Source organism: Dermochelys coriacea, chromosome 24 (genome assembly GCF_009764565.3).
Source record: "Dermochelys coriacea isolate rDerCor1 chromosome 24, rDerCor1.pri.v4, whole genome shotgun sequence".
Lineage (NCBI taxonomy): Eukaryota > Metazoa > Chordata > Testudines > Dermochelyidae > Dermochelys > Dermochelys coriacea.
The window spans coordinates 6668946-6695428 of record NC_050091.1 but is presented as its reverse complement, the minus strand read 5'-3'; the positions used below and the strand labels follow the sequence as shown (position 1 = coordinate 6695428).

The 26483-nt window shown below is 45.8% G+C and overlaps 2 protein-coding genes across 5 annotated transcripts in view; both read right to left on the bottom strand.

Moving 5' to 3' along the window:
* Positions 1–1980, bottom strand: part of PRPF3 (pre-mRNA processing factor 3) — a 28244-nt gene extending 26264 nt beyond the window's left edge. The window contains exons 1-2 of one of the 3 annotated variants that reach the window (XM_043502173.1): positions 1749–1872; positions 1058–1237 (exon numbers count right to left, since the gene is read on the bottom strand). The gene's annotated coding sequence lies outside the window, so the exon portion shown is untranslated. Of the gene's footprint in view, positions 1–1057; positions 1238–1748 lie in introns of all 3 variants that reach the window. The other 2 variants (XM_038383012.2, XM_038383013.2) reach the window with 2 other exon arrangements.
* Positions 1981–5087: 3107 nt separating this feature from the next.
* MRPS21 (mitochondrial ribosomal protein S21) lies at positions 5088–18314 on the bottom strand. 2 transcript variants are annotated; one of them, XM_038383307.2, is made up of 3 exons: positions 18238–18314; positions 17165–17361; positions 5088–5543 (listed from the first exon to the last, which is right to left on the bottom strand). In XM_038383307.2, the coding sequence occupies exons 2-3, from the start codon at positions 17245–17247 to the stop codon at positions 5363–5365; spliced, it is 264 nt and encodes an 87-aa protein (XP_038239235.1). In that variant the 5' UTR covers positions 17248–17361; positions 18238–18314; the 3' UTR covers positions 5088–5362. The 2 variants fall into 2 exon arrangements, with proteins under 2 accessions (XP_038239235.1, XP_043358107.1); XM_043502172.1 differs by lacking the exon at positions 18238–18314 and adding an exon at positions 18047–18068 and having other exon boundaries at positions 17165–17368.
* Positions 18315–26483: the final 8169 nt, after the last annotated feature.

Below are 26483 nucleotides of genomic sequence, written 5' to 3'. Positions count from 1 at the left end.
GCAGTGTAGTCTAGTGGTTAGAGGCAAAATGGGAGGCAGGAGTCCTGAGTATTATGCATGGTTTACAGTGTGTTCGGTGAACAAGAACTTCCTTATGTTTTACATCGGCTACCTCTCAATTTTATTGGATGACCCCTTGATCTTGTGTACTCAAAGTACTATTATCCCCCTAAAGAGTCACTAGTGTTATATGAAGTATCCAGAAGACCCAAGTTTAGAAACAAACCTAATACACACTATTAAAGAGAATGTTTTGTTTTTTTTTTTTGCTTATTATGCATAGAGAACAGGAGATATAAAGGGAAAAAATTCCTCTTGACAAAACCATCACTGTGGCAGATTGATGGTATTACCCCTCCAAGTCAAATTCTTTAAAAGGAAAAAAAAAAGTCACTCCATGTCTCATTTCTAGGCTAGATGTTAGAGAAAAATAACTGTTTAAATAGCACATTCTCTCCAAAGCACCGCACTGATTTTTGTCAGCAAACTCCTGTGAGACGAGTAAGTAATACTAATTTTCTACATGACACAGAAGAATTAAGTGACTTGTCTCAAGTCAAACAGCAAATCAGTAGCAAAGCTTAGATCAGAATTTAGGAGCCCTAACACCCAGTTGCCTGCCCTAGTACCCAACTCACACACTTCTTGTGCGAAAAAGATGTAAACACTAACAAATGGGAGTATGGTGTGTGTATATAAATCTCTCCTCTGTTTTTTCCACCAAATGCATCCGATGAAGTGAGCTGTAGCTCACGAAAGCTTATGCTCTAATAAATTTGTTAGTCTCTAAGGTGCCACAAGTACTCCTTTTCTTTTTGCGAATACAGACTAACACGGCTGCTACTCTGAAAAATGGGAGTATGCAACAGAAATAAAGAGTGCAAATCTGAGTGCTCCCTGATCTGGGCCAAAATGATATAGATGGCATTTTTAGAGGAGTTTGAGATTGTTAGTTTTGAGGTAGATGCACAAAAATCAAGTCTGCTCAGAGACCCTGGAGATTCCCAGAATCATTCACTGAGATGTTTTAATTTAAAACATTGGGCTAATAACTCACTTGTGCTTTACCAGTTTCATTCAGGAGCACAGAGGGAAAAGGGTACATGGTGATAAGACACGGGTACCAGTGATAGGTCCAAGACAGCACACGCAGCTGAGTACCACACACCCAGGGCACCAGAGCGCCCGTGTTGCTCACCCTCCTGACCAAGGGAGTCCTTTAGGGCAGGGAAGATGTCTGGGGTATAACAGATAATAGAAAAGAAGAGGAAGCGTACAGATTGATGAGCAAGGTTCCTCTTAAATCCTCAGAAGTATGAGGTGCCGGCTGGGGGCTCCCCGCTTCCCCAGGGCATGGGGATAGCCGGCCAGTAAATGGGGGTCCCTATCACAGCCTCACTGAGGCTGCCTCAGGAATATGAGGGACAGACTAGGGGCTTCCCCATTCCCCAGAGCCTGGGGGGGCAGCTGGGGGCTCCCCCCTTCCCAAGGCCAGGGGGGCGGCAGGCTAGTAAATGGGGGCCCCTATCACCGCCTGAGGCGTATGAGGGACAGACTAAGGGCTCCCCCCTTCCTCAGAGCCTGGGGGGCTGGCTGGGGGGGCTCCCCTCCCTCGGCCAGCGCCTCGCGCGCACACATGAGGCCTGCGCCGGCCTAGCTCAGCCCTCATGCCCCGGGTGCCGGATCCCGCGCCCCTAGCCCGGGCTTCGCGGCCTGCCCATCCCCGGCTCCCGCGCGCCTCGCCTCACCTCACCGCCGCCGCCCGGCCCCGGCCCCGGCCCCGGCCCAAAACTTCCGCTGCCCGCCGCGGCGGCCTAGAGAAGACTCGTTGCGACTGACGGAGACGGAACGTTAGGGCGGAAGCGGAAACGGCCCGCGTGAGGCCGCCCCGCGCGCTCCCGGGGGCGGGGAAATTAGGCACCAGCACGTGATGCAGGAACCAGCGCCTCAAGGGGGGGTCACGTGATGGAGGGTCGGCACCCTGCTGCCTTTTCACGTGACAGTGAAGGGGCCAACGCGTCTGGGTAGGGTCACGTCACGTGACTGGGGGGGGGGAGAAGAGCCCAGCAGCTCCCTGTTCCCTGCGAGGAGCTGCTGCAGGGCGAGTGGAAAGGGAGATTTGGGGCCGGGGACAGGTGAGCCAGGGCGGCTGGGATCCTGGCCCCACCACCTACAGAGGGCACTGACTCCGAGGGGCTGGGGTCATGGCCCCACCACCCACAGGGGCCAATTTCAGCAGCTGGAGGGCGGGGGATCCAGAGGGGCTGGGGTCATGGCCCCACCACCCACAAGGGCCAATTTCAGGAGATGGAGGGCGGGGGATCCAGAGGGGCTGGGGTCATGGCCCCACCACCCACAGGGGCCAATTTCAGGAGATGGAGGGCGGGGGATCCAGAGGGGCTGGGGTCATGGTCCCACCACCCACAGGGGCCAATTTCAACAGCTGGAGGGCGGGGGATCCAGAGGGGCTGGGGTCATGGCCCCACCACCCACAGGGGACAATTTCAACAGCTGGAGGGCGGGGGATCCAGAGGGGCTGGGGTCATGGCCCCACCACCCACAGGGGACAATTTCAGGAGATGGAGGGCGGGGGATCCAGAGGGGCTGGGGTCATGGTCCCACCACCCACAGGGGCCAATTTCAACAGCTGGAGGGCGGGGGATCCAGAGGGGCTGGGGTCATGGCCCCACCACCCACAGGGGACAATTTCAGGAGATGGAGGGCGGGGGATCCAGAGGGGCTGGGGTCATGGCCCCACCACCCACAGGGGTCAATTTCAGCAGCTGGAGGGCGGGGGATCCAGAGGGGCTGGGGTCATGGCCCTACCACCCACAGGGGCCAATTTCAGGAGATGGAGGGCGGGGGATCCAGAGGGCTCAGGTGCTGGTACCCAGCTTTTGCAAGGGCTGAGGGGAATAGCGAAGCGGGGTTGGGCTGAGTTCTTAGTCCCCAGCTTCCCCGAGGCCCAGGAGGAGCATAGGAGAGAGGGCCAACGGCTTGGCACAAGCCTGCCCTCATAGCACCCATGATATATGGGCCATGGTAAAATCATGCCAACGTGTGTCATGCTGTCAAACCATCTTCTTGTTTCTCCATGGTCTTGGCTATGCCGCTCTGCAGGCAACAGCAACTGAGTATGTAATTGCACCATGCCAGAAAGCCAAGACAATGCACTGTACAGCTGACACCTGTAGTTACCACATCACAGCATTGCAACCCTATGGCAGAGTTTCATTAGGGTGGTCCATGAGGTCACCCAGGCATGTCATGGCTTGATGCCATCACATCTGGGTGAACTCCATTCATATTTTTAGAACCATTCATCTGCCTAAATCTAGCATTCAATGGAGATTATGGTGCTAAGGAAAAAAAACACAAGACAGGCGGCCACTCCTTGTTCTACCAAGAGCTCGCATGCAGTGGTACTTGTTGTAATTCACTGTAGAACTTGAGCTGACCCCAGCGTGAGTAATGCAAGCATGTCAACGGGGAATTGCTTCACAAAGAAGATAGCCAACTTCTGAACCATCAATCATAAATTTCCTATCCCATACCAGTACTAATCCTGTGACATACACCCTAATCTGTGAGAACAGAACTTGAAACAGAATAGCTGCAGGTAACCCTAATATCATAATCAGAGGCATCCAGTAACCAGTCTGCTGCACAACCCAATATCAGTGGCAGGATATTACAGGATCCACTTCCAAGTATACCCAATTATAAGGCAAATAGCTTCAGGAGATAAATGCTTCCACCTTATTTGTTCCCCATCATTTATTAGTAGGAGCATCTCCTCATGCTCTGTTCTAAGTGCTGAAGGACTTTTCTGTCTACTTGGTTACTTGAGTCTGTGGAAATAATCAACCCTCTAACATTATTATACCAGCAAAAGTTTATAGTGTACACGCATCCAAACTCATCCCCTTTTATAAAGGTTCTCACACTGCTCTCCACAAAGGACTTGCTAGTCACAAGGGATTGGCTTCTCATTTCTAGCTGTCAAATCACATTAAAAGATATCTAAAAATACATTAAATACTTTCCATATTGAAAGAGTTTGAGGACCTCTGAGATGGAATCTTGGAAACAAGCCTTTATTTTTTTTCCCCCCAAGTGCTAAATTTTATTTTATTTTTCCTTTGGGGGCAGCCAGTATTACGTTGTCCAACTATTCTATATTTTTATACAAATCACTTTTGTGGACTCTGGCACACAACACACAATAAAGGGTATTACAAGATACTACATGTGTGTAAGATTGTCAGAAAAAGTATAATTATGTGAAAAACAGGATTGATCATATTCAGGAAAGCATTTACAGAAGCAGGGAAAGGAGGGTCTGAAAATTATATCTGCAAGCTTAACTTTGACATTTTCTGACATGATTGCTTAAGAGGAACCTTAAAAAAAACTGGAGAAAATTAGATGGAAACTCCATAAAAAAAAAAACTAAGTTAAAACACAACAGAAGCAGCTGTATTCTCCCAGGACTCTGAGGACCTGTTTTTATTTTATACTCTTATTTTGTCAGTGTAAAGAGGCCTGGAAGTGGGTGGAAATATGTTTACATTCTTTTTAAGGCCCCTTTTCACTACCGGAGCTAAATAATGGGACCACAGCATAAATGAGAATAAGGCTCTGAACCTCTACTGTCTTAAAAATAATCTGCAAATGATGTATACGAATTCCATAATCCACATCCTTTACTGCCAACCCATGGAGAGTAAAATAAAGGGAGGGAGAATGAAAATACTTGCAGCAGCATCTTTATTCTGGAATAAATCAGACCTAACTCAGGTTTTTCCCTATTTTCACAAGAACTGCCAAGTAGGAAATTATAATTAGAGCCCGGCACAGATACAAAATTTGAATCCCCATCCACCCGAGATCTGCAAAAATGGTCCATGGATATCTGCATTCACGGATGCGGATCTCTGCAGATATCGGCGGATTTACAGGGCTCTAATTATAATGAGCAGCAAGCACTATTTAAAGGAATTGTTCACAAAAGGGAAAGCTAATTCTAAACTCTGAATTAATATAGTTTCCTTATGTTTGTGTCACCCAAGAACAGCAGGACAACATGCTAAAATGGTCACTTTATTAACAGATAGAAAGACACAACATGGCAACTTCTCAGAAACAGAGATTCTATGGTATGATGTCCTTCAGTCCTGCCCTGGTGAAGAAGGGAGATCAGTCTCCATGACTCATTCAGTCATTGGCCTCTTGGCTGAAACTAGCAATGAGGCGATCAGATCTGACAGTGGTGTGTTTTGGGGGGTTTTTTGGTTTTTTTTTTTTGTTTTTTAAAAAGAAGTCACTGGGCTGTTTCCCCAGCTATGGTAATTCTTTGGACCTAACAGCCTAGCCAGGGGTCCTGTCGATTCTTCCTCATTAGAAATGCAATCTTCCTGGCCATCTCTGTGTTATAAATCCGCCGGCACATCTCGTAGGTCTCCCGCTGCCTCTTGCGGCATGGTTTCTCATAGTACCGGCGCCGCTTGGCATCCTCAATGATCCCATCCACTGTTAGAATTCTGAGGAAATTAATGAAGTGTCATATTTTGCATTTCTCGAGGGCCTTACAGTTGAGCATAATAAAGAGCTTTACAAGCATACATTCGTTAAGTCTAAAGCACAGTGAAGTCAGTTGTCCACACAGTAAATCAGGGGAATAGAATCTAGAAGTCCTCTCTCTCAGCCCCCTGCTCTCACCATCAATCCACACTCCCTCCCAGTCAACGGCACCAACAGGTGACTTCAGCACAATTGGCATAATTTATTAAGCAGCAAAAATAATGAACACTCCCCACTGCCTCTCATGACAAATGATATCCCATTTTGCAGATTCAAATTTGTCCACAAACCTGATGTTTTCTTAACTGTTTATTTCTATAAATTAACACCAGAAGTGTCAAATAAAAAAAAAAAGGGGTGATTTCAGCTAGAGAAATGGGCCCTATGCAATTTTCAAATCTCCTGTATTGATGAGTATTTCCTGGGCTTCATTTTGGGGTCTGTGTCGTACATTGTGCCTATAAGCACGTTGAGAACTGCAAGGAGGAAAATCAAATCCCTTTAAAACTTTGTTATTAAACTATCTGGTAGCTGTAAAAAAAAAAATCATCGAATAATGGGACTGTGGCAGCTACCTCCACTATTAGATTTTACAGTCTCTCTCCTCTTTAAGCTGCAGGCTAATACATGTGCTATTCAGCAGAGGGCAGTAGTGCAGAGAGATTAGAGAAGGCCACATATAGTCTGAACCAGACACTGAGGCAGGCAATAGGAAGACTCCCATTGACTTCAAGGGGCTTTGGATCAGGCCTCCCCAGTGCATCCCCACAGAGATGAGGAACCTTTTATCCACAACATGACACATTTTGTAAGAGAACAGACTCTGCTACACAAAAGGCCTTCTCAATAAGGCTGGCTTACATACATTTCACTGAATGCAACAAGTCTGTTTCAGCTGCTTTCCTGTGCTAAGTTATTCACGGAAATGGTCTCAACAGCATTACTGCTGGCAAGCTATCCATTTTAAGCAGGCAGGACTGTGTCCTTCCCCATTCTGTAACTGAGCAGGTAAGTCTTGTCCTACAGTAGTTTTCCTTGCGATGTCAACTCTCGGTCCCCTTCTCTCACAATAAGACTCCTACCAGAGTTCAGGTAGTGGCTCTCAACCATTTCCCATGTATTTTAACAGAATAAGAGTTAAGAACTTGTAGCTAAAAGTTTCCTGACTGCCGGAAGTGAGACATAGACAAATTGCTAAGGAGGAGTACAAAAGAATAGCACAAGCATATAGGAACAAAATCAGGCCAGGTCTATACTACAAATTTCTATCAGTTTAAGTATGTTGCTCAGGGATGTGAAAAATTCACACCCCTGAACAACATAGTTATAACCACCTAACCCCCTGTGTAGGCCACAGAAGAGCTTCTCCCACTGATATAGCTACTGCCTCTCAAGGCATAGTAGCTATATCAGGCCTAATGGCTTCTTCACTAAAGTGCTACAGCAGCACAGCTGCAACAGTGAAGACAAGCCCTCAGAGAGGCACAAAATGAGTTACCCCTAGCAAGGAACGCAAAAAGCTATAAGAAGAGGGTCTTTAAATACATCAGGAGCAAGAGATAGATGAAGAAAAGCGTAGGTTCTCTATGTAGCGGGGAAGAAGAGCTAATAACTGATGACATCAAGAAACCTGAGGTATTTAATGCCTATTTTGCGTCACTAAAAAGATGAATGGTGACTGGATACTCAACATAACATTAATAATAAGGGGGAAAGAAAGCAAGTCAAAATAGGAAAGATCACATTAAAGAATATTTAGATAAGTTAGAAGTATTAAAGTCAGCAGGGCCTAACGAAATTCATCCTAGGGTACCTAAGAAACTAGGTGAAGCAATGAAGTGCGCTGTAGCTCACGAAAGCTTATGCTCAAATAAATTTGTTAGTCTTTAAGGTGCCATAAGTACTCCTTTTAATCTTGGAACTGTTTGCAATTGTCTCTGAGAACACACGGAAGAGGGGTGAAGTCCCAGAAGACTACAGAAGGGGAAACATTGTTCCCCTTTTTAAAGGCACTAAGAGGACCTGGGGAATTATAGACCAATCAGCCAGACTTCGATACCTGGAAAGATACTGGAACAAATTATTAAGCAACCAATCTGGGCACCTGAAGGATAGCAGCGTTATAAGGAATAGCCAGCATGAATTTGCCAAGCACAAATCATGCCAAACTTTCTTAATTTCCTTCTTTGTCAGGGTTACTGGTCTAGTAGCTAGGGGAGAAGCAGATGATGTGATCTATCTTGATTTTAGTAAGGTTTTTGATAGTCCCACGTGACATTTTCATAAGCAAACTAAGGACATGCGGTAGATGAAATTACTATAAGGTGGGTGCACAATAGGTTGAAAGACCATACTCAAAGAATACTTAATGGTTTGCTGTCAAACTGGGAAGGCATATCCAGTGTGGTACCACGAGGGTCAATCCTGGGGCAGGTACTATTCAATATTTTCATTAATGATTTAGATAATGAAGTGCAGTATATGCTTGTAAAATTTGCAGATGATACCAAGCTGGGAGGGGTTGCAGGCACTTTGGAGGACAGGATTAGAATTCAAAAAGACCTTGACGATTTGGAGAATTGGTCTGAATTCAAAAAGATGAAATTCAATAAAGACAAGTGCAAAGTACTTCACTTAGGAAGGAAAAATCAAATGCACAGCTACAAAATGGGGAATAATTAGCTGGGTGGTACAGTAGTGCTTAGTGAATCACATATTGAATGAAAGTCAACAATGTGATGAAGTCGCAAAAAAGGCTAATATCATTAACAGGGGTGTCATAGGTAAGACATGGGAGGTACTTGTTCTGCTCCACTTGGCACTGGGGAGGCCTCAGCTGGAGTCCTGTGTCTAGTTCTGGGTGCCACACTTTAGGAAAGATGTGGCAAATTGGAGAGAGTCCAGAGGAGAGCAACAAAAATGATAAAAGGTTTAGAAAACCTGATCTGCGAGGAAAGGTTAAAAAAAGGGGACATATTTAGTCTTGAGAAAAGATGACTGAGGAGGACCTGATGATCATCTTCAAATATGTTAAGACCTGTTATAAAGAGAACCGTCATCAGTTATTCTCCATGCCCACTGAAGGTGGGACAAGAAGTAATAGGCTTAATGTACAGCAAAGGATATTGAGGTTAGATACTCAGAAAACCTTTTTAACTATAAGGATAGTTAAGCTCTGGAATAGGCTTCCAAAGGAGGTTGTGGAATCCCATCATTGGAGGTTTTTAAAAACAGGTTGGACAAACCTGACAGGGATTATCTAGATTTACCAGGTTCTGTCTCAGCACAGGGGGCTGGACCTGATGACTTCTCAAGGTCCCTTCCAGCCCTTTGTTTCCACGAAATACCCTACCAACAAGAGGAAAGCGTTATTTCATGCATTCACCCCTTGCCTGCTAGTCAGAGGAAAACTCTGAACCACAGATTGCACTTGCAGGACTATAGTGGGTTTTCTGATATGCCATGTCAGACTACAGGCACATTTAACAGCCTCAGATGAGGAGCAGGGTGATTTAGTGGTTGCTGAAAGGGCTTGATGCAAACGCTGAGTTACCGATGAAGTGAGCTGTAGCTCACGAAAGCTTCTGCTCTAATAAATTTGTTAGTCTCTAAGGTGCCACAAGTACTCCTTTTCTTTTTGACTTCATTGAATAACCTTTAACAAGACCCTTGGATATCAGCCAGTCCAACTGCTAAACTGTGTAAATACAGCTGCTGCATAAGAATTCAATTCACATAAAATTGCCTGAGATCCGTTTTGCCTGTGGCTTAGGACACTAACAATAACTGTAGCATAGGAATGTATCTCCTCCTTCAGGCACTAGAGGAATTTACCTGTCACAGCTGTTGGTCAAAGACAGGCTTAGATCTTGTCACATCAGACTCTGCAGCTTTTCCAAAGTAAGATCAGGAATAGCTGCTTCCTCTGCTTTATCCTGCACACATTGGACATTGAGAGGAATTTTACAGAGAAGGGAAACAGAAGCAGAGAGATCGGGGAAGTGACTTGCCCCAGGTCACAGTGTGAATCGGGCAGAGCCAAGATCATAATCCAGACCTTCTAGCTCCCATATCTGTGCAAAACCATCCTTCTTCCGCTGCCAGAGCAATCACAGAACAACAGAAGAAAGAAAAGGACCTACTAAGCCACCCAACCCATCTCTACGCTGAGGCCCAACCACTTGTGGTTTGTGACGTCCAGTTTTACAATATGCTGAGCAAGGAGGCTTTTACCACTTCCCAAAGGAGATGAATCCATAGCCTAATATATCACACTACTGGGAAGTTTTCCTTGACATTCAGCCAGGCATTTCCCTTTCTTAATTTTAAACCATTACCTCTAGTTATTCCACCCTACTTAACTCCTCTCCTTCCTGGGAGGTTACATCTTTCAACTTACACCTCATTCCCTTTTAGCCAAATTACACTTAAGATCACTTACACTACAAATGCAAAACTTTTTTTCTTGCTTGTGTGGACAGAAAAAGACATGTATAGGAACCATGTTTTAGCCTAAGTATCTTAAAGAGTTTAAACATGGTTTACCAAAATAGATGAGAACATGTTGTTATATACACGTGGACAAGAATAAATCCTGTTCTAATACTGTTCACCCACAGCCATGCTTAGACATTGCTATTTTTAAAACAGAGACAGGGCCTTAATCTTTGCCTGGAAATTGATCCCTCCATCTGCCTGATCATTTTTTGTTGCTCTTTATTCTTCAGGATTGAAGAAAATCAGAATGCACAATGGGGGATTTCACCACTACCTGGAGAAAACTGCTGTTTAGCTGTCCTTTCACATAAAGTACTTGATGTGTCTACTTGTGAATTTCTTATCAGCAAAGAGCAGGTCAAGGGCTAATTCAGACAGAGCTTATACAGATTTAGCAACATGCTGTAGTGATGCTTGACCTGCCCAGTAATACAGCCCTGATCAAACCTGTTACAGATTTTAAAGGGATACTGTCAATTACAGTAGTTTAGGCCAGCAATTTCTTGTAAAGAAAAGGTTTTACAAACTTGATTATTAACAACAGAGTTTGTTTATATTAAAAAAACAACAACCAATGAAAACTGGTTTTTGCTGAGATTTAAAAATGTCCTTTCAGTGTTGGGAACTCAAACACTGCAGCATCTCTGACAGGGCATGTGAATCAGAAAATGAAACTGACCAGAAAAACATGAAATTGATTGGTTAGTTTTCATCGCCCAAACAAAATGAGGTGCCAAATTAAAAAAACCCATCAGTAAAAAAAATAATGACAGATACGTTAGATTTTAAAACAACATTACTCTTGAGGTAACAGAGTGTAAAGTACTGCTGGCATCACAAATAAAGAAATTTGCTTTTTAAAAAAATATTTTTTCAATCCAACAGCTTCCCTTTAACAAAGTTCACATTTGAATAGAAGCCTTTTTAGAGCATAAGCATTCACATGGCAATGCACACAGCCTGTATGTCAGCAGATAACGAGCGTAAGATAAATAGTCTTCAATGGACTGGAAAACCCACCCACAAGCATCCAGCATCCAATAAGATCCAGCTCAGTTGTTTTCAGTTCCCCTCCTTGTCCCAAAAGGGCAGCCAATCTGAAGGCAGCAAGTTTTCCTGCATCAAGCACTTGTTATGTAACATCGTGCGCGCGCTTAGGGAGTCCCACGGGCAAGGGCTGAGAGATACACATGTTCAGCTCACCAGCTGCACAGGCATTTTAAAACCGTGTTGCCCTTTGTACGGCTTGAACAAACATTTGTGGTGTAACTGCCGTCCAATCTATATTTAAACCAACAACTACGACCCGCAAATCTGCTGGGCGCAGAAACAAGAGAAGAAATACAAAGCCACACATTCTGTAGACTGCTGTTAAAAAGGGATGCAGTCAAGGATCTGAGGGGCAGAAGCTGAGCTGCAAATATGTTTTTTAAATGAGCTAATCAGTGCCGAATGGTTCCAACTGCAGCTGGTAATTAGGTCCCCTCTAGCCAGGGTCAGCCAGCTCCAACCCAGTTATAACTTGGCATGCACTGTGCTGCAATAGCACAGCAATCAAAGAAGCCCAGTGCAGCATGGAGCCAGCCTAGAGGACACCATGTATACACGGGTTTGAAGTACTAAGCATAGCTTTGCAAAGCTTGTTACATAAAAGGATCCTTTGGATACAGAAATAAGTGACTTTGCAGAGCCATACCATATTCCTAAACACCACTTCCTTGATTCTAGTGTAATCCAGCTCCACACTTCAGCAAAGTTCTCAGTTTCACATTACCTGGGAGTGGTAGCTAGATAAAAAATCAGGACTACGGGGGAACATAAGAACGGCCATACTGGGTCAGACCAAAAGTCCATCCAGCCCAGTATCCTGTCTGCCTAACAGGTAATGATCAAGTGATCTCTCTCCTGACATCCATCTCCACCCACTGACAAACAGAGGCTAGGGACACCATTCCTTACCCATACTGGCTAATAGCCATTAATGGACTTAACCTTCATTAATTTATCCAGTTATCTTTAAAAGAGACTTTAAAAGGCTTTAATATTTAGGAACATAACCCTATAATTAATAACTTTTTACATTTTTACAGCACCTTTCAAACTACATGTGTATAGCACCACTGAAAGGCAGCCAGCTCTGGGGTGAAGGGGACTGACCAATAGATACATGGCACACTGCAGAACAGGGCATAGCAAGGGATAATAAAGGTTATTCTGTGCCTTTGAAATAAAAGCAGGTGTCTTTTCTAAACTTCTTTATGACGATGCAGAGCTGATCTCAAGACCAGCCCCAGGTAAATGAAGTATTTGCCTTACACAGCAGAAAAGAGGTTTTATGCTGAACAAAACCCCAGGTCCAAAGTCCAATCTTTTCCAAAGACAGTCTCATTATCGGATAGGAGGGGAACACCACAAACAGAGGACCCTAACAGCACGCAAACACACACATAACATCTTAAGTGATCACTCTCTTACAGTGTGTATGATAAAACCCATTGTTTCATGTTCTCTGTGTGTGTGTATATAAATCTCCACACTGTATCCACCGAATGCATCCGATGAAGTGAGCTGTAGCTCACAAAAGCTTATGCTCAAATAAATTTGTTAGTTTCTAAGGTGCCACAAGTACTCCTTTTCTTTTTGCGAATACAGACTAACACGGCTGCTACTCTGAAACAATTTTAGTTGTCACTCCTGCCCTTAAAACACTAGCCTAGGGGATCAAAGTACTTAACAGAAACTGAAGCCTGTTGCCAGTGTCTGAATCAATGTCACAATGAGATTGAGAGCTAACAAAGAAAACATATTGCCCTTCTGGATTTTTAGTACTTGAAGCCAGCAGAGGTCAGTATGATCACAAGACTGAAGAATTTCAGAGTAGCAGCTGTGTTAGTCTGTATCTGCAAAAAGAAAAGGAGGACTTGTGGCACCTTAGAGACTAACAAATTTATTTGAGCATAAGCTTTAGTGAGCTACAGCTCACTTTATCGGATGCATACAGTGAAAAATACAGCGGGGAGATTTTATATACACAGAGAATATGAAACAATGATTCATAGATTCATAGATACTAAGGTCAGAAGGGACCATTCTGATCATCTAGTCTGACCTCCTGCATAGTGCAGGCCACAGAATCTCACCCACCCACTCCATGGGTGTATGGTGTTACCATACACGCTGTAACAAGAGTGATCAGGTAAGGTGAGCTATTACCAGCAGGAGAGAAAAAAAAACATCTTTTGTAGTGATAATCAAGGTGGGCCATTCCCAGCAGTTGACAAGAACGTGCGAGGAACAGTGGGGGGGGGAATAAATATGGGGAAATAGTTTAACTTTGTGTAATGACACATCCACTCCCAGTCTTTATTCAAGCCTAATGTAATGGTGTCCAGTTTGCAAATTAATTCCAATTCAGCAGTTTCTCATTGGAGTCTGTTTCTGAAGTTTTTTTGTTGAAGAATTGCAACTTTTAGGTCTGTAATCGAGTGACCAGAGAGATTGAATGTTCTCCGACTGGTTTTTGAATAACACGTTCTTGTCAACTGCGGGAAATGGCCCACCTTGATTATCACAAAAGGTGTTTTGGCTTTTTTTCTCTCCTGCTTGTAATAGCTCTCCTTACCTGATCACTCTCGTTACAGTGTGTATGGTAACACCCATTGTTTCATGTTCTCTGTGTATATATGTATATAAAATCTCCCCACTGTATTTTCTACTGCATGTATCCAATGAAGTGAGCTGTAGCTCACGAAAGCTTATGCTCAAATAAATGTTAGTCTCTAAGGTGCCACAAGTACTCCTTTTCTTTTTGTGACTGAAGATACAAACCCACATGCTAGTAAAGCAAATAAAATCCCAAAGCAAGGCGATGTTGAAATGTATGTGCTGGGCTTATGGGACATTAGTGAGTTAGGCTTTGTCTACACTACACAGCTTTTAGCAATACAGCCGTATTGCTAAAAGTCGGGCAGTGTAAACGCTGTTTGTCAGCACGTTTGTTGACAAAATACTTCCACCCCCTACAAGCGGGATTCATGTTGTGGACAGGAGAGTGCTCCTACTGACCACAAGCCATTTACACTGCCACTTGCTGCGGCAAAATTTTTGTCTTTCCGAGGGGGGAGGGGGGGGTTAAGCACCTGTGTATGACAAAAGTTTTATCGTTCAATTGGCAGTGTAGACAAAGCCCTAGACAAGCTTCGCTATATTTTTGGCTCACTCACTCAACCGTAGTAGAAGATACAATGCCCATGCTCCCAAGAGCCCATGTCCCATTATTCTAGTGCAGTCTATATATCCATATGCCTGCAATGAGGGACCCTCAAATACACAAACATGGACTCAGTGGAATCCCCAGAGGCAGAGCGGTGTAGCAGTTAGTGCAGATCACTGGGCATCAGATCTTCATACTATTCTCAGCTCCACCACTGACTCTCTGACACACCTCGAGCAAGTCACTTCACCCCCCCCACCCCACCCGTTTCCCCATCTGTAAAATGGGGATAAACCACTCATCTCATGGGGCAAAGGAAAGAACTGTAGGGCTTAGTTAATGTTAGTTCCTCAGATGCAAGGTGCTAGAAAAAGACAAAGTATTATTATTATTATACAGCATGTTACATTTGCAGACACTGGTTAATCTACAGAAGGAAAGTACAGTATTTACATTTTGCAGATGGAAAAACCTAGATTTTGACTCACAAGCAGTGAGAAAGTCCTTGTCAAAGCCAGAAATCGATCACAGAACCCTGGCTCCTATGTTCAGGCCCATTATTTATTGAGCTCTGACAATATACTTGGCAATGCACAAATACAGAAAAATTCCCTAGCAGCTTACACTGTAAATCACATACACCAGGGTATGTCTCCTCTCTGATGGATGGAGATCTACATACCCACACTATAGAGCACTGCCCAATGAACTCACATTAACCTGGAAGAATCAAATGATGATCAGAGAAGAATAAGGGAAAGGCAGTGAAAAAGACATTACATTCTAAACATGGTCCAGCCATAAGGCTTGACAATTTATCTTGAAATGAAAAGGCTTGGCATAAATTAATATTTCTTTCCCCAAGACAGAGTTCCCCACTGAACTAAGACCTCATCCAGATCTGATGAGTATTATCCTTAATGCTTTCCACTGTTCCAAACAAAGGCATGCTAGCACATGTATGCTAGACCTCATGGTAAGACAAATATCCCTTCACAGTATTATTCAGAATAAGAAAGCAAGTGTCACAGGCCAATATACAGACACTGCCCAATGATCAAATGAGATAAAAGACTTCAGCAATTTAGTTTGTTGTTTCTGAGGAATAAGTAAAGGGTTAATAACACAGCAAAAAGTTTACTATCCCTACACAGTGGACACCTTCGTTTCTAACACAGATACTGCAAGCTGAAGGTCTTGTCTTGAATTCAGTCAGTGGCAGTTGGAGGTGCACAAGGAATGCAGGACCAAGCTGTAAGCCATCACGCAAGTTATATCATTTTAATTTGCATGACAGCAATTTCCTCAAGAATTAAAGTTCAGCTGAATTTCCACACTCTATTTCTCTCTGTTCTAAACTAAGCCTCCCACCTCTGTGCCATTCTTCATAGACATGAACAACATTAACATTTTATTCTTCTCTGATGCTTTCCATCTTAGGATCTCAAAGTTTCCCAATACATCTGCAAAGTGGGCATTATCCTCATTTTCCAGGCGGGAAGCTGAGGTGCAGACAGAAGTGATTTTACCCAGGCCAGACAGGACAGGTTTATCCAGATGATATATCAGCAGCAGGTTGGGGAAATGAAGCCATGTTTCTAGTCCACAAAATCATCCTTCTTTCATAGGATATGGAAAAGGCTTCGTGGGCCACCCAGTACAATGTTTCTCAACCTTTTTGATATCAGGGACCAGCTTGCTGCCTTCCTAAACTGTGTCAGGGAGATCTCAGGGTCTGGATGTTGAAAAACACTGATCTAGTACACCCCAATGTCAATGCAGGATTACTCCCTCCAGTCCAGTTTTTAGTGGATTGTCCCTTCTAATTGAAACGACTGAGCTCCACTGAAATCCTATAGAATGTCACAGTCCAAAATCTTGATATCAGCAAATACTTCCTAGTATTCAGCCCATGTTTTCCTTTTCCTTAAACTGTCACCCCAATTTTCTAGTTATAACCCTTTTGTGCTGCTCTAAAATAGTCCTTCCACTCATTGGCATCTACACCTTTTAAATACATGCACATTTATTTTGTGACCCCCCTCAAATGATCAATGTGAAATATTCATCCTTTCACAGGCTTACTGGCTTTAATCTATGCTAAATGTTTACATTTCAAGGGGAAAAGGTAAGTAATACAGATTTAAATTTAGTGATTTTAATTAATACAGTATTGGGACACTCATTTTCATGTGACAAAATGAAAATGTTAAGTGAAACTGAGAGACTGTGGTTGCCTTGTGCATTTCACATACATGATGAACCCAGGTTTACTGAAGTCCATTTCACTGACTCTCCAGGATTAATGAGTTCTTCCCTTTGCTTGGGAGGTCTGCCTTGCCCAGGGCCAGCCAGCTTGTTTCAGAGGCTGCTCTCACAGCACAATAAAGACTACATAGAACAGCCTAACTGGATCATAGCCCTGTAAAGCCACTTCACTGCAGTTTAAAGTCAGGGGACAGAAAATGCCACTTACCAGCACTTGTTAAAGGCCCCTTCTGATTTTTCTGTGTTCTCAAGTGTCACCATCCAATTCGGTCACAGTCATTCAACTGACAGAAGCAAGAATAGAATCCAGACTCCTGACCTCCCAGGCCACTGCTCTAACCACTAGACCACATACGATTAAAACTATTACTACCTGTTAGAAATCTCCTCTCCCCTAGCAGGGGTTGAGTATGTGATTTGCTCTAATGTTTCTTTGCTCTAACAGTATGCAAAGAAATATAAATCACAATTTATCTGAATGGACATAACCAATCAGAGTCAAACCTAACAATATTTGCCACAAACAAATACAGAGGACTCACTTTGCTCATCAGTAAAATGCAGCCGCTTCTGGAGTGGAGTCTGACAGCTGTTAACATTTACCTGCTTAGTGTCCTGTAAGCAGCATCCACATTCCCATTCTGGACCATCACTGTTCTGGCAATAAATTTCAGGTGATGTGACATTTTGGGTGTAGCTGTTCCTGAAGAAGCTTAAATCACAGAGCTAGAGAGCTCTGTACTGTGTTTTTGGCTGCTACACAGATAACCTGCTCTTCGGGGAGGCCACTGAAGTGAAGTCTGAGATTTAGGGGGGAAAGAAGCCACAAAACTTAAAGCATAAATAACAGATTTCTAAACAGACATTTCTTGTGCCTTTTCCAATTGATGTGTATGGTGCCGAGCAATCGATTTGTTTCTATCCTAAGGGCCGGTCCTTTAGTAAATTTTAACCAGATCGCTTTTGACCCTATTAACAGCAAACTGTCACACACCAGCAGAATTCTTGAAAATGCTACTAGATGTGCCCAGATTTCCTCTGGTCAGGCCTTGCTTGTCCTGTCCCACGCTGATCACATTTTTAATTACTATTCCTTTGAAGACAGGCTTCAAAAAATAACAATTGTAAAGTATGTAGGGGATTTTTGGGGGGGAAGGCGGCAGGGCTACTTTGAGCATTTGCTCTCCAAGGACAAGTTTGTGAAAACTTTTGCCAAAATCTCACGTGTATGAAGTACTGTTAATTAATTGCACAAGGTGCATCTCAGCAACATCCTCTCAGTAAGGGATCCTGCCACCCCCAATGGCGGGAGGGAGGGAAGGGGAGGTGCCGTCCCACACCCCTCCTCGGTCTGGGGGCGGGGGCCATGCCCCCACCCCTGCCCCCTCATAGCTGGGAGGGGGAACCGTCCCCCCACCCCTCCCCGGGCTGGGGGGCTGCCGTCCCCCTATCCCCCTCCAGGGCGGGGGTCCCCCTTCGCCCCACCCGTTCGCTGGGGACGGGCCGATCCCAGCCTGCCCAGGAGGGGCCCGGCCACGACCCCGGATGCGGCCGCCTCGGCGCCGGTCCCAGCTTCCACGCGAGCCCGGGGATCCCGAGCGGCCTCCGGCCGCAGCACCCGAACCGCGCCCAGGTCGCCGCCCGCACGGGGGGCCCCGGCCCCGAGAGACACTCACCCCACCCGAGCGCCCCCCGGGCTGGCCAGCCACAGACACCGGAACCGGAACCGGAACCGGAACGTAGCACCGCCCCCCCTCCCGCCTGGGAAACCATGGCAACCAAGCCATGGTTGGGGTGCAGGGCAGGGGGATGTTGGGGTTCAGGGCAGCGGGAGGTGTTGGGAGGACAGGGCAGGGGGAGGTGTTGGGGCGCAGGGCAGGGGGATGTTGGGGTGCAGGGCAGGGGGAGGTGTTGGGAGGACAGGGCAGGGGGAGGTTGGGGTTCAGGGCAGCGGGAGGTGTTGGGAGGACAGGGCAGGGGGATATTGGGGTGCAGGGCTGGGAGAGGTGTTGGGAGGACAGGGCAGCGGGAGGTGTTGGGGTGCAGGGCAGAGGGATGGGGTGCAGGGCAGGGGGAGGTGTTAGGGCGCAGGGCAGGGGGAGGTGTTAGGGCGCAGGGCAGGGGGATGTTGGGGTGCAGGGCTGGGAGAGGTGTTGGGAGGACAGGGCAGGGGGAGGTGTTGGGGCGCAGGGCAGGGGGATGTTGGGGTGCAGGGCAGTGGGAGGGGTTGGGGTGCAGGGCTGGGAGAGGTGTTGGGAGGACAGGGCAGGGGTATGCTGGGAGGACAGGGCAGGGGGAGGTTGGGGTGCAGGGCAGGGGGCTGTTGGGGTTCAGGGCAGGGAGAGGTGTTGGTTCGCAGGGCAGGGGAATGTGTTGGGGGGACAGGGCAGAGGGAGGCAGTTCCCGTATTTTCAGAGCAGACCTCTCCTCCATTTATTCTCCCAGGAAACCTTGTGGATTTCATGGGTGTGTAGGATCAGGTTTGGGTGGGATCTTGGGAAAACTCATTGTGTTGCACATGAGCAATGGTGCACAGAGATTTAAGAGAAAGCCCAAAATGTGGTGGTTTAAATCAAACCCTTATTATGAGAAAGTCAGACAACCAGCTATGTTTCAGTGCCAAGGTTATCATGCCGTAAATAAAATAAATTAGCTAGAAGTGTCACAGAGATGGATACAGGAAGAAAAGAGAAATAGATAGATTAGATGATGTGACATGGGGATGAGTGTGCTAGGTAGAGACAAACAGAGAGGTAGGTGATTAATAGATTTTATTCTGAATTCTTCCTACACTGTCCGACATTGCTTAGGGCAGTGGTTCTCAACCAGGGGTACATGTACCCTGCAGCTATACAGAGGTCTCCCAGGGGGTACATCAAGATATTTGCCTAGTTTTACAACAGGCTACATAAAAAGCACTACCGAAGTCAGTACAAACTAAAATTTCATTCAGATAAAATGAGAAAGTAAGCAATTTTTCAGTAATAGTGAGCTGTAACTCTTTTGTATTTTTATGACTGATTTTGTAAGCAAGTAGTTTTTAAGTGTGATGAAATTTGGGATATGCAAGACAAATCAGACTCCTGAAAGGGGTACAGTAGTCTGGAAAGGTTGAAAACCACTAGCTTAGGGCACAATGTTCCACCATCCCAGGCTATCCTGCTATTTTACAGAATGGCTACTTTATTGTTTTTCTATAACTTAATTTTTGTTATGGGGCTAGACTGATCCATTGTTCAGCTCCCCAACCTGGAAGACCAATGTACTACTTTTCATCTGGTCAATACCCTTTGACTTGTCTGACTTGGGTGGCTCTACAAGGAGTTAAAACTCCCATGGGCATAGCTCTCAGGGTCACTGGAACACACAACCCTTTGCACTATGTCAAGGAGCAGTCCCTAGGGAAGGAAATATTAGAGTTCAAGAAAATGGAACAAAGCTTATTTATAAGGAACAAGCCCTTTCCTACCAGATGTTTAATTTCTGGTACAAAATCAAACAGTACAGTACTCTAATGTATGATCCTTTGCTGATATAGAAGTGTGTTTAGTGATAAGGGATGCAGGACATTCAGCTCTGAATGAATGCATGCTTTGGAACACAGGAGAGGTGATCACACTATTAGGAAGTGTTTGTGGTTAGGACAGGGGACTGGAACTAGGATTTCTGAGTTCTGTAACAGTTCATGGCAACTGCACCTGTATTCCCCTGTGTGATCCAGCAAAGGCACCCGCTCCAGGCTCCTCAGCTGTCATCTCTCTTGGATAAAGACCCACATCTCTCTCCCTTCTGACCAGGGTTTTCCCAGGCTGTATAGTTCCTTTCCTATGCTGTGAATTGCCCAGCAAGACTGCCTAAGCAGGCCTACTATGCTTTCTCCACGGGGACTATAAACAGTGCAGTTGCCCACAGGTATAAGCTGTTACCAAACAGCCCTTTTTAAGCAAGCACATTTATTCTTTAAGGTGAAAGCATTACAGAGAAAACATATTAGAACAATAAAGTAACCTACACATGCTAAGAAGCTTATCAGAGATCACCCCCTACTCCAGTAGGGGCTGTGGCCAGTGATCAGTTCTTCAAACCCCACCAAAGGGTTACAAGTTCATAACAGCTGTTAGCAGAGAAAAAGCATGCCCACGAATGGTTCATTCTTTCGGTTTTTTTGCAGTTAGGGTCTTTGAGCTTGTCCTTATGTAACAGCTGATCATTGGACAAAGGTCCCCTCCTCCAGGCAGCGCTTAAAAGGCTGATTTATTGCATAGCCAGAGAAGGTACATGTGCATACACCACCCCCTAAAGATTTCCTGGGAAACCCTCTTACCTTTGTTTGCCCCAAAACTTCATACTTGTCTGGCATATTATTTCAAATCTTCCTTTAAAACTCATAATATTGCTCAGGGTTTAGAGTGGTCACATCTCCCCCCTACAGAAGTTACAATCCACAATATGACATAAACTTTGCATGGTCATATTATCTGCCACTGTCTGTTCATCAAACTCACGCTACCAAACCATTACTTATGAGATAGCTTGCTCCCTGCTCGACAACCAGTGTTTTATAAACTGGGGGAGGGCTAGCAGAAGCACTAGGCCATCAGTGAGGCTAATGTTTGTCATACATACTCTCTGGGCTCCTCTGTCAGTTCATGCTGAGTTTGGTCAATATCACATTAACATATGGGGAAAGTCATTGTTCTGTGGAGCAGCACTGGGACAAATGTCAAAACTGACAGGGACCTGCAGAAAAACAAGTGTTGGCAATATGTTCTAGATAGACTCCGCCACCCCCGCAGGAACTTAACTCCTCTGTTTATCCATGGAACAAGTACATCATGCTGGGTAAGTTACCCACACACTGTCTCACCAGTGGGTGTCACCTACATCCTGGAAGTCCCATTGCTAATGGAGAGAAAGGAGTTCATTCCTTGGTCTTATTGAGCATATTCTGCAATAGCTATTCCAGTCAATTTCCCAATGTAGACAAGCCCTTACATGTTTTCAGCATACCCACAATAAAGAAAGTCACTGTTTCTCTCCCATACCTGCCCCCAGTCAGCATGGTTTGCACAGATTTCAACCTGCCTCCCTAGTCTCATCAAATGCCTGGGAGAAAATATGAGCCTTGTAGCATGCCAAGGAGGTTAACAAGGCCACGATCTGATGGACTGAGGCAAGGAGAGAGTTGCCTTCACAGAAACTACTCTGCCAGTAGCCCCTTTCCAGTTTAAACCAAGGAGAATTCACCTCAGGCACCACCACCAATCACAACAGCCGTTGGATCACACAAGGAGAGAGGCAGCCTGTCATGTAATGAAGTCCTAAATCATTTGGGGCTCTGTTCTCCAATCCCACCTCATTACAAGTGTTGGGTGAACCTCAGGAAGGTTCCTAGTTTGGGTTGGTTCAGATCAACACCCTGTTCTCTGGCTGATCCAAAACCTTGTGTCGGCAAAATCGGGCTGGAAATCTCATGATGTCAGGCTCACTCATGAGATTTCTGGAATCAGAAGGGACCAGGGATACCATGAAAACAGACTTTCTTGCCCATATGCTGGGGCTTCAGTATTTCATCATGGCCCAACCCACATCAGGCTTCAGCAATGAGCAGTAATAAGGTATGGATTAATCACACATTTCAGGACCTTCCAATAGTATTCATTCAAAAAGCAAGGCCTTCACTGGGCTTTAGATCACACTGTATCTGAAGTCCCCAATATTCCCAGCTGCTCCATGCAGAGAAATCTCTGAGGCCATGTGGAGCCCCATGGTTGTGCATGAACGCAGGGGTTTGCCAGCACGGAGTGGCTTCCAGGATCAGGGCCTTAGTTATTAAAACTTAAGTGAACTTTAAACATGCATCTGTTCATTGCTGAGTGGGTGAGAAAGGGAAAAGAGCAGGCTGGGGAGGACGAAGTTTTTTGTCATGGCTCCTGCTGGCTCTCAGATTCATGCTGAGTCTGATCAATATCACATTAATGCTATAGCGGTTTTTCAATTACAAACCCATTGTTATGGGAGTTTACAAGTGGGGTGTATAAATTCAATAACATTTGACATAGGAGTTCTCTCGGGGTGAATATTACCCGGGGTGATTGTTTTAAAACACTATCTGAAGAAGGATGATGGTGGGAGTCAGTAAGTGGTCTGAGATCAGGAGTGGAAGCCAGGATTCTGGAGATCTAATCTTGGCTCTACCATTGATTTGCTCTGTGATCTAGGTGACTTTACTTCCCTCTGTCTCAGTTTCCCCCCAATGTGTAAGACAGAGAAGGTAACATTTCCCAGTCTGGCAGTAGAGGTAGTTAGGATTAAATTTGGTCATGCTGCAACGTACTCCAGAAAGGCAACATACTAAATAAATATTATTATTATTACCAGGTCAACAATCTATGGACTAAGATGGGTTTGCACAACACACACATTAGAATGGCTTCCTATGAGGCATTCCACTCTATTGGGTTAAAATCCACATTTAAAAAAAACGCCTCCATCTAGATTTGCTCAGCAGACCGGAAGAGCTCAGTAGGGGACCTTTGAGTGAAAAATCAGTGCTTTACAACCTTCCATAAATGCTCTTTTGGGTTTGGGGCTTTTTAAAAAACTCCCATTGAAAGGACACAGTCTCATTTCTCAGTCATCACTTACCTTTAAATTCTAGCTAGGAAAGCGATCTCGTGGGGCTCCTCCATTTCTTCCTTCTCCATCTTTTCTCATAGTAGCTCAGTTCACAAGCCAAAAGATATTTTTCTAGTTGGCCAGGCAGCTCTTCGAATTGAACCTGGGGGGTCTGAATTGGTAGCCGGGCGTCTTTCTGCCTCTCACCTCATCAGCAGTAATAAAGATCCTTCAGTTGGAACTTAGCTGAGGAGACACCAGGCAGAATGGACTCCAGCTCGTTTGCTAGGAGCTGTGGCGGCTGTCACAGAGCCACCGGGGTGAAGCACCTTTTCAGGCCGGTCCTGGTGGCAGAAGTGACTCAGAAACTCACAGGGAACAGTTGGGGAGTACAGGAGGGGCCAGTTTTACAACATTACTTGTCAGAGAAGACCCACATTTTTATGAGTGTGGGTGTGAATTTAAGGTGATGGCTCCACGGCCCTGGAGACCCAGATCCTCTGTGTATCGGCTGAACAAGGTGAGACTCCCACTGTGAGCTGATCAGCATGTCTCAATCCTGCCCAGAAGGCCAAGGAGAGCTGTATCCATAGCCCACTGATGTCTTGGCCACTCTGCTGAGATGACCAGTGAGGGGCCAGTTCCCACCAATGTCATGGAGCCTTGCCCACGTGCAGGGCTGGATTTAGGGGCAGGCGACTGCCTGGGATGCCGGGCTTTGGGGGGCTCTGGGCGCAGTTTTTGTTGTTAGCGACAAAAGGGAAAATAAAATGTTGGAAGTAACGTGTTTCCGGTATTGATGGTAGTACATTTCAGTTTTTCTTAACATTAAAAAGTTTCTATAAGCTTAGCGGAAATGAATTTTTTTTGCTTTGCCTTGCCCGCATGTGCCGCCCACCCTAAGAACCTGGTGCTCACTCTCACGCACATCCCATGGCCACATACACATATCAACCGCACTTGCTTGTTCGCAAGCACGTTCCCTCTCAATGTGATCCTAGACTCTGGTGGAGGTCATCTGTAGGATTTTAAGTCCACCGTGAGGCTAATTGGACCAGGCAGCTGTAAACATTTGGTGGTCTCCGCTCCAGGGTACTAGTGGGAATCTGACCCTGCCATCTCTGCATCCCACTTAGCCCAGGGCGCCCTGACAGGGCCGCTAAGCCATGCAGTAGTATTCCTTAAGAGCAGCGAGCTTGATGTTCCTTGAAGGATAGCATCCCCCTGCTGGGTCTCCATGGAAACAGCCATTCAGTCTAATTCCTGCCTCTTCTTTTCCCTTGGTCCACTGAGCATTCGTCTTCAATAATTCACATCAGCAGCCCCCAAGCCCGGCGGGGAGATTGGGAAAAGAGCCCCACACAGCCTAGCCGGTGCATAAATCGTTTCTCGACAAGGAAAACTACTCTATTTTCCACTTCGGACTTTAAAAGCCTTTTTTAAAAAGCACCAGTCCAAGAGGGCTGTCAGTTTCGATTCCTCTTCCCACAAGCCTACCTGCTGATGGGCTTAATTTAACCCTTTGGAGACTGGGGCCATACAGACATGTCCCTCTTAAGAAGTCTGTCGTCAAGGAATTGCTTGCCTTTTCAGGGGGAATGTTTTCTTGTGCAGCTTGCTCAGGGGGTGCTGAGCACTTGCAACTCTCATTGATTTCACTGAGATGTGGGGATGCTCAGCCCAGGATCAGATCAACAGCATTTTCTTCATTTTTGGAGGAGCAGTAGCTCAGCAAAGGCAGCCCGGCTCCATCACACACCCCCTGTCCCTACTACAGCCCCCAGGTGCTTAATGGAGGTTGGTGGCCTCGGAGACTGGTGAGGCTACATTGACACAAAGGTGTGTACAGACTTGGCATCCGGCACTAGGAAAGTGTCATGTCCTGTCAAGGCTCCAGGCAGGGTGCTTTGTCCAGCCAGCCTCCAGTGAGCTCCCTAATGCTGTGGGCAAAGCAGACATTCAGCTGGTTTGAACTGGGGGTTAATTCAGTCCGCTGACAGTGTCCTACCGGCCCACCCTGTCCCCCAGATCTTCACTTTTAGAACAGCACCTGGGCATCTCAAGACAGGCTTAATCACAAGCCAAGGGAAGGTGAAAAAGGCCAAGAGTAGGGAGCAAGTAGCCTTCTATACAATCACATGTAGGTCTTGCTAGACCAGCTGCTCCATGCCAACAAGTCTCTGAGGCCATGTGCAGCCCCCTGGCTCTGCATGAGCACCGGGATTTGCCAGCACAGAGCAGCTTGCAGGAGTGGATGAGTATTATTTAAGAACTCTTTGTCCAACACTCGAACTCAGGCCCCAAACCTTGGAAACATCCAGTTCACTCATGATTTAAAAACTACTTTGTCCCACCCTTTGGCGCTGCCCAGTTCCAACAGGGAATCATGAGTGGCACAAATCATATAGGCAAGAGCTTCCTTGGACAATTACTGGCTCTGAACCAAGCAGTTTGGATTGTTCATATCATCAGCAAAACGTCTGGGTGTTAATCTAAACCTTGGTTCACCCATCATTGCCCAAGACAAAAGGGCCAAATTCCACCGTGACTTACCCCCCATTCCCATGACGAAAATCAAGGTAAAGATCTCATCTTGATTAGGTGATGGGAGTGGGGGGGGGGGGTAAGTCATGGTGGAATTTGGCCAGGCTGTGCAGGGACTTTGGCCAGGCTGCGCAACTCACTCAACAAGTCAGCAATCACCTGATATAGAGCGGACAAGCCACAGGACAGAACCACAGCAGGATCACCATGGTAGAGGCCAGCAAAGATCTTGGAGTTCTTTGAACAGAAGAAATTCTGGGCCTCCACAGCTGTTTCAAGGGGAATGAACTGGCCTCAGGTGAGAAGGCTGAGGCCCATATGGGGTTGTCTTGCCTAAAACCACAGCTTGTACGGAGAATAAAATCCTGCCTAATAGCAGAGAGCAACTGGCTCATGATACATGCTGGGGTTGAGGGCAGGGGGAGGGAGGGGTGGTGGCGGCATGGACATGGCCATGCCAGTGATTGGCATTGGACATGACCAGATCTGATTCCAAGGTCACACTTCAAATGAATTGGTTTTCTTCCTTCCACCCCCCTGCGCTGATGAGAGGCTGATGAGAAGAGGAAAGGGATTGCAATATTCTGTCACTGAGGGGAGCGGGGGTACTGACTGGCCTTTTCCTCCAGTTGCCCAGTTTGAATCTAGCTTTAGTTGAAAGGTGTTACTGTCTGATTGCTGGCCGGAGGCTTCGCTGGAACTAGTTGATGGACAGGGGTCAGCGTCAGAGAAACCATCACGACACTTGGCACTGATTGGC

Bases quoted from the DNA above. Each gene is read 5' to 3' on its own strand.
- MRPS21 (XM_038383307.2), bottom strand. From the start codon at position 17,247: ATGTCACATCACCTGAAATTTATTGCCAGAACAGTGATGGTCCAGAAT. The intron at 5,544-17,164 runs GTAAATGTTAAC...TAATTTCCTCAG, and splicing joins GCTTACAGGACACTAAGCAG to AATTCTAACAGTGGATGGGA.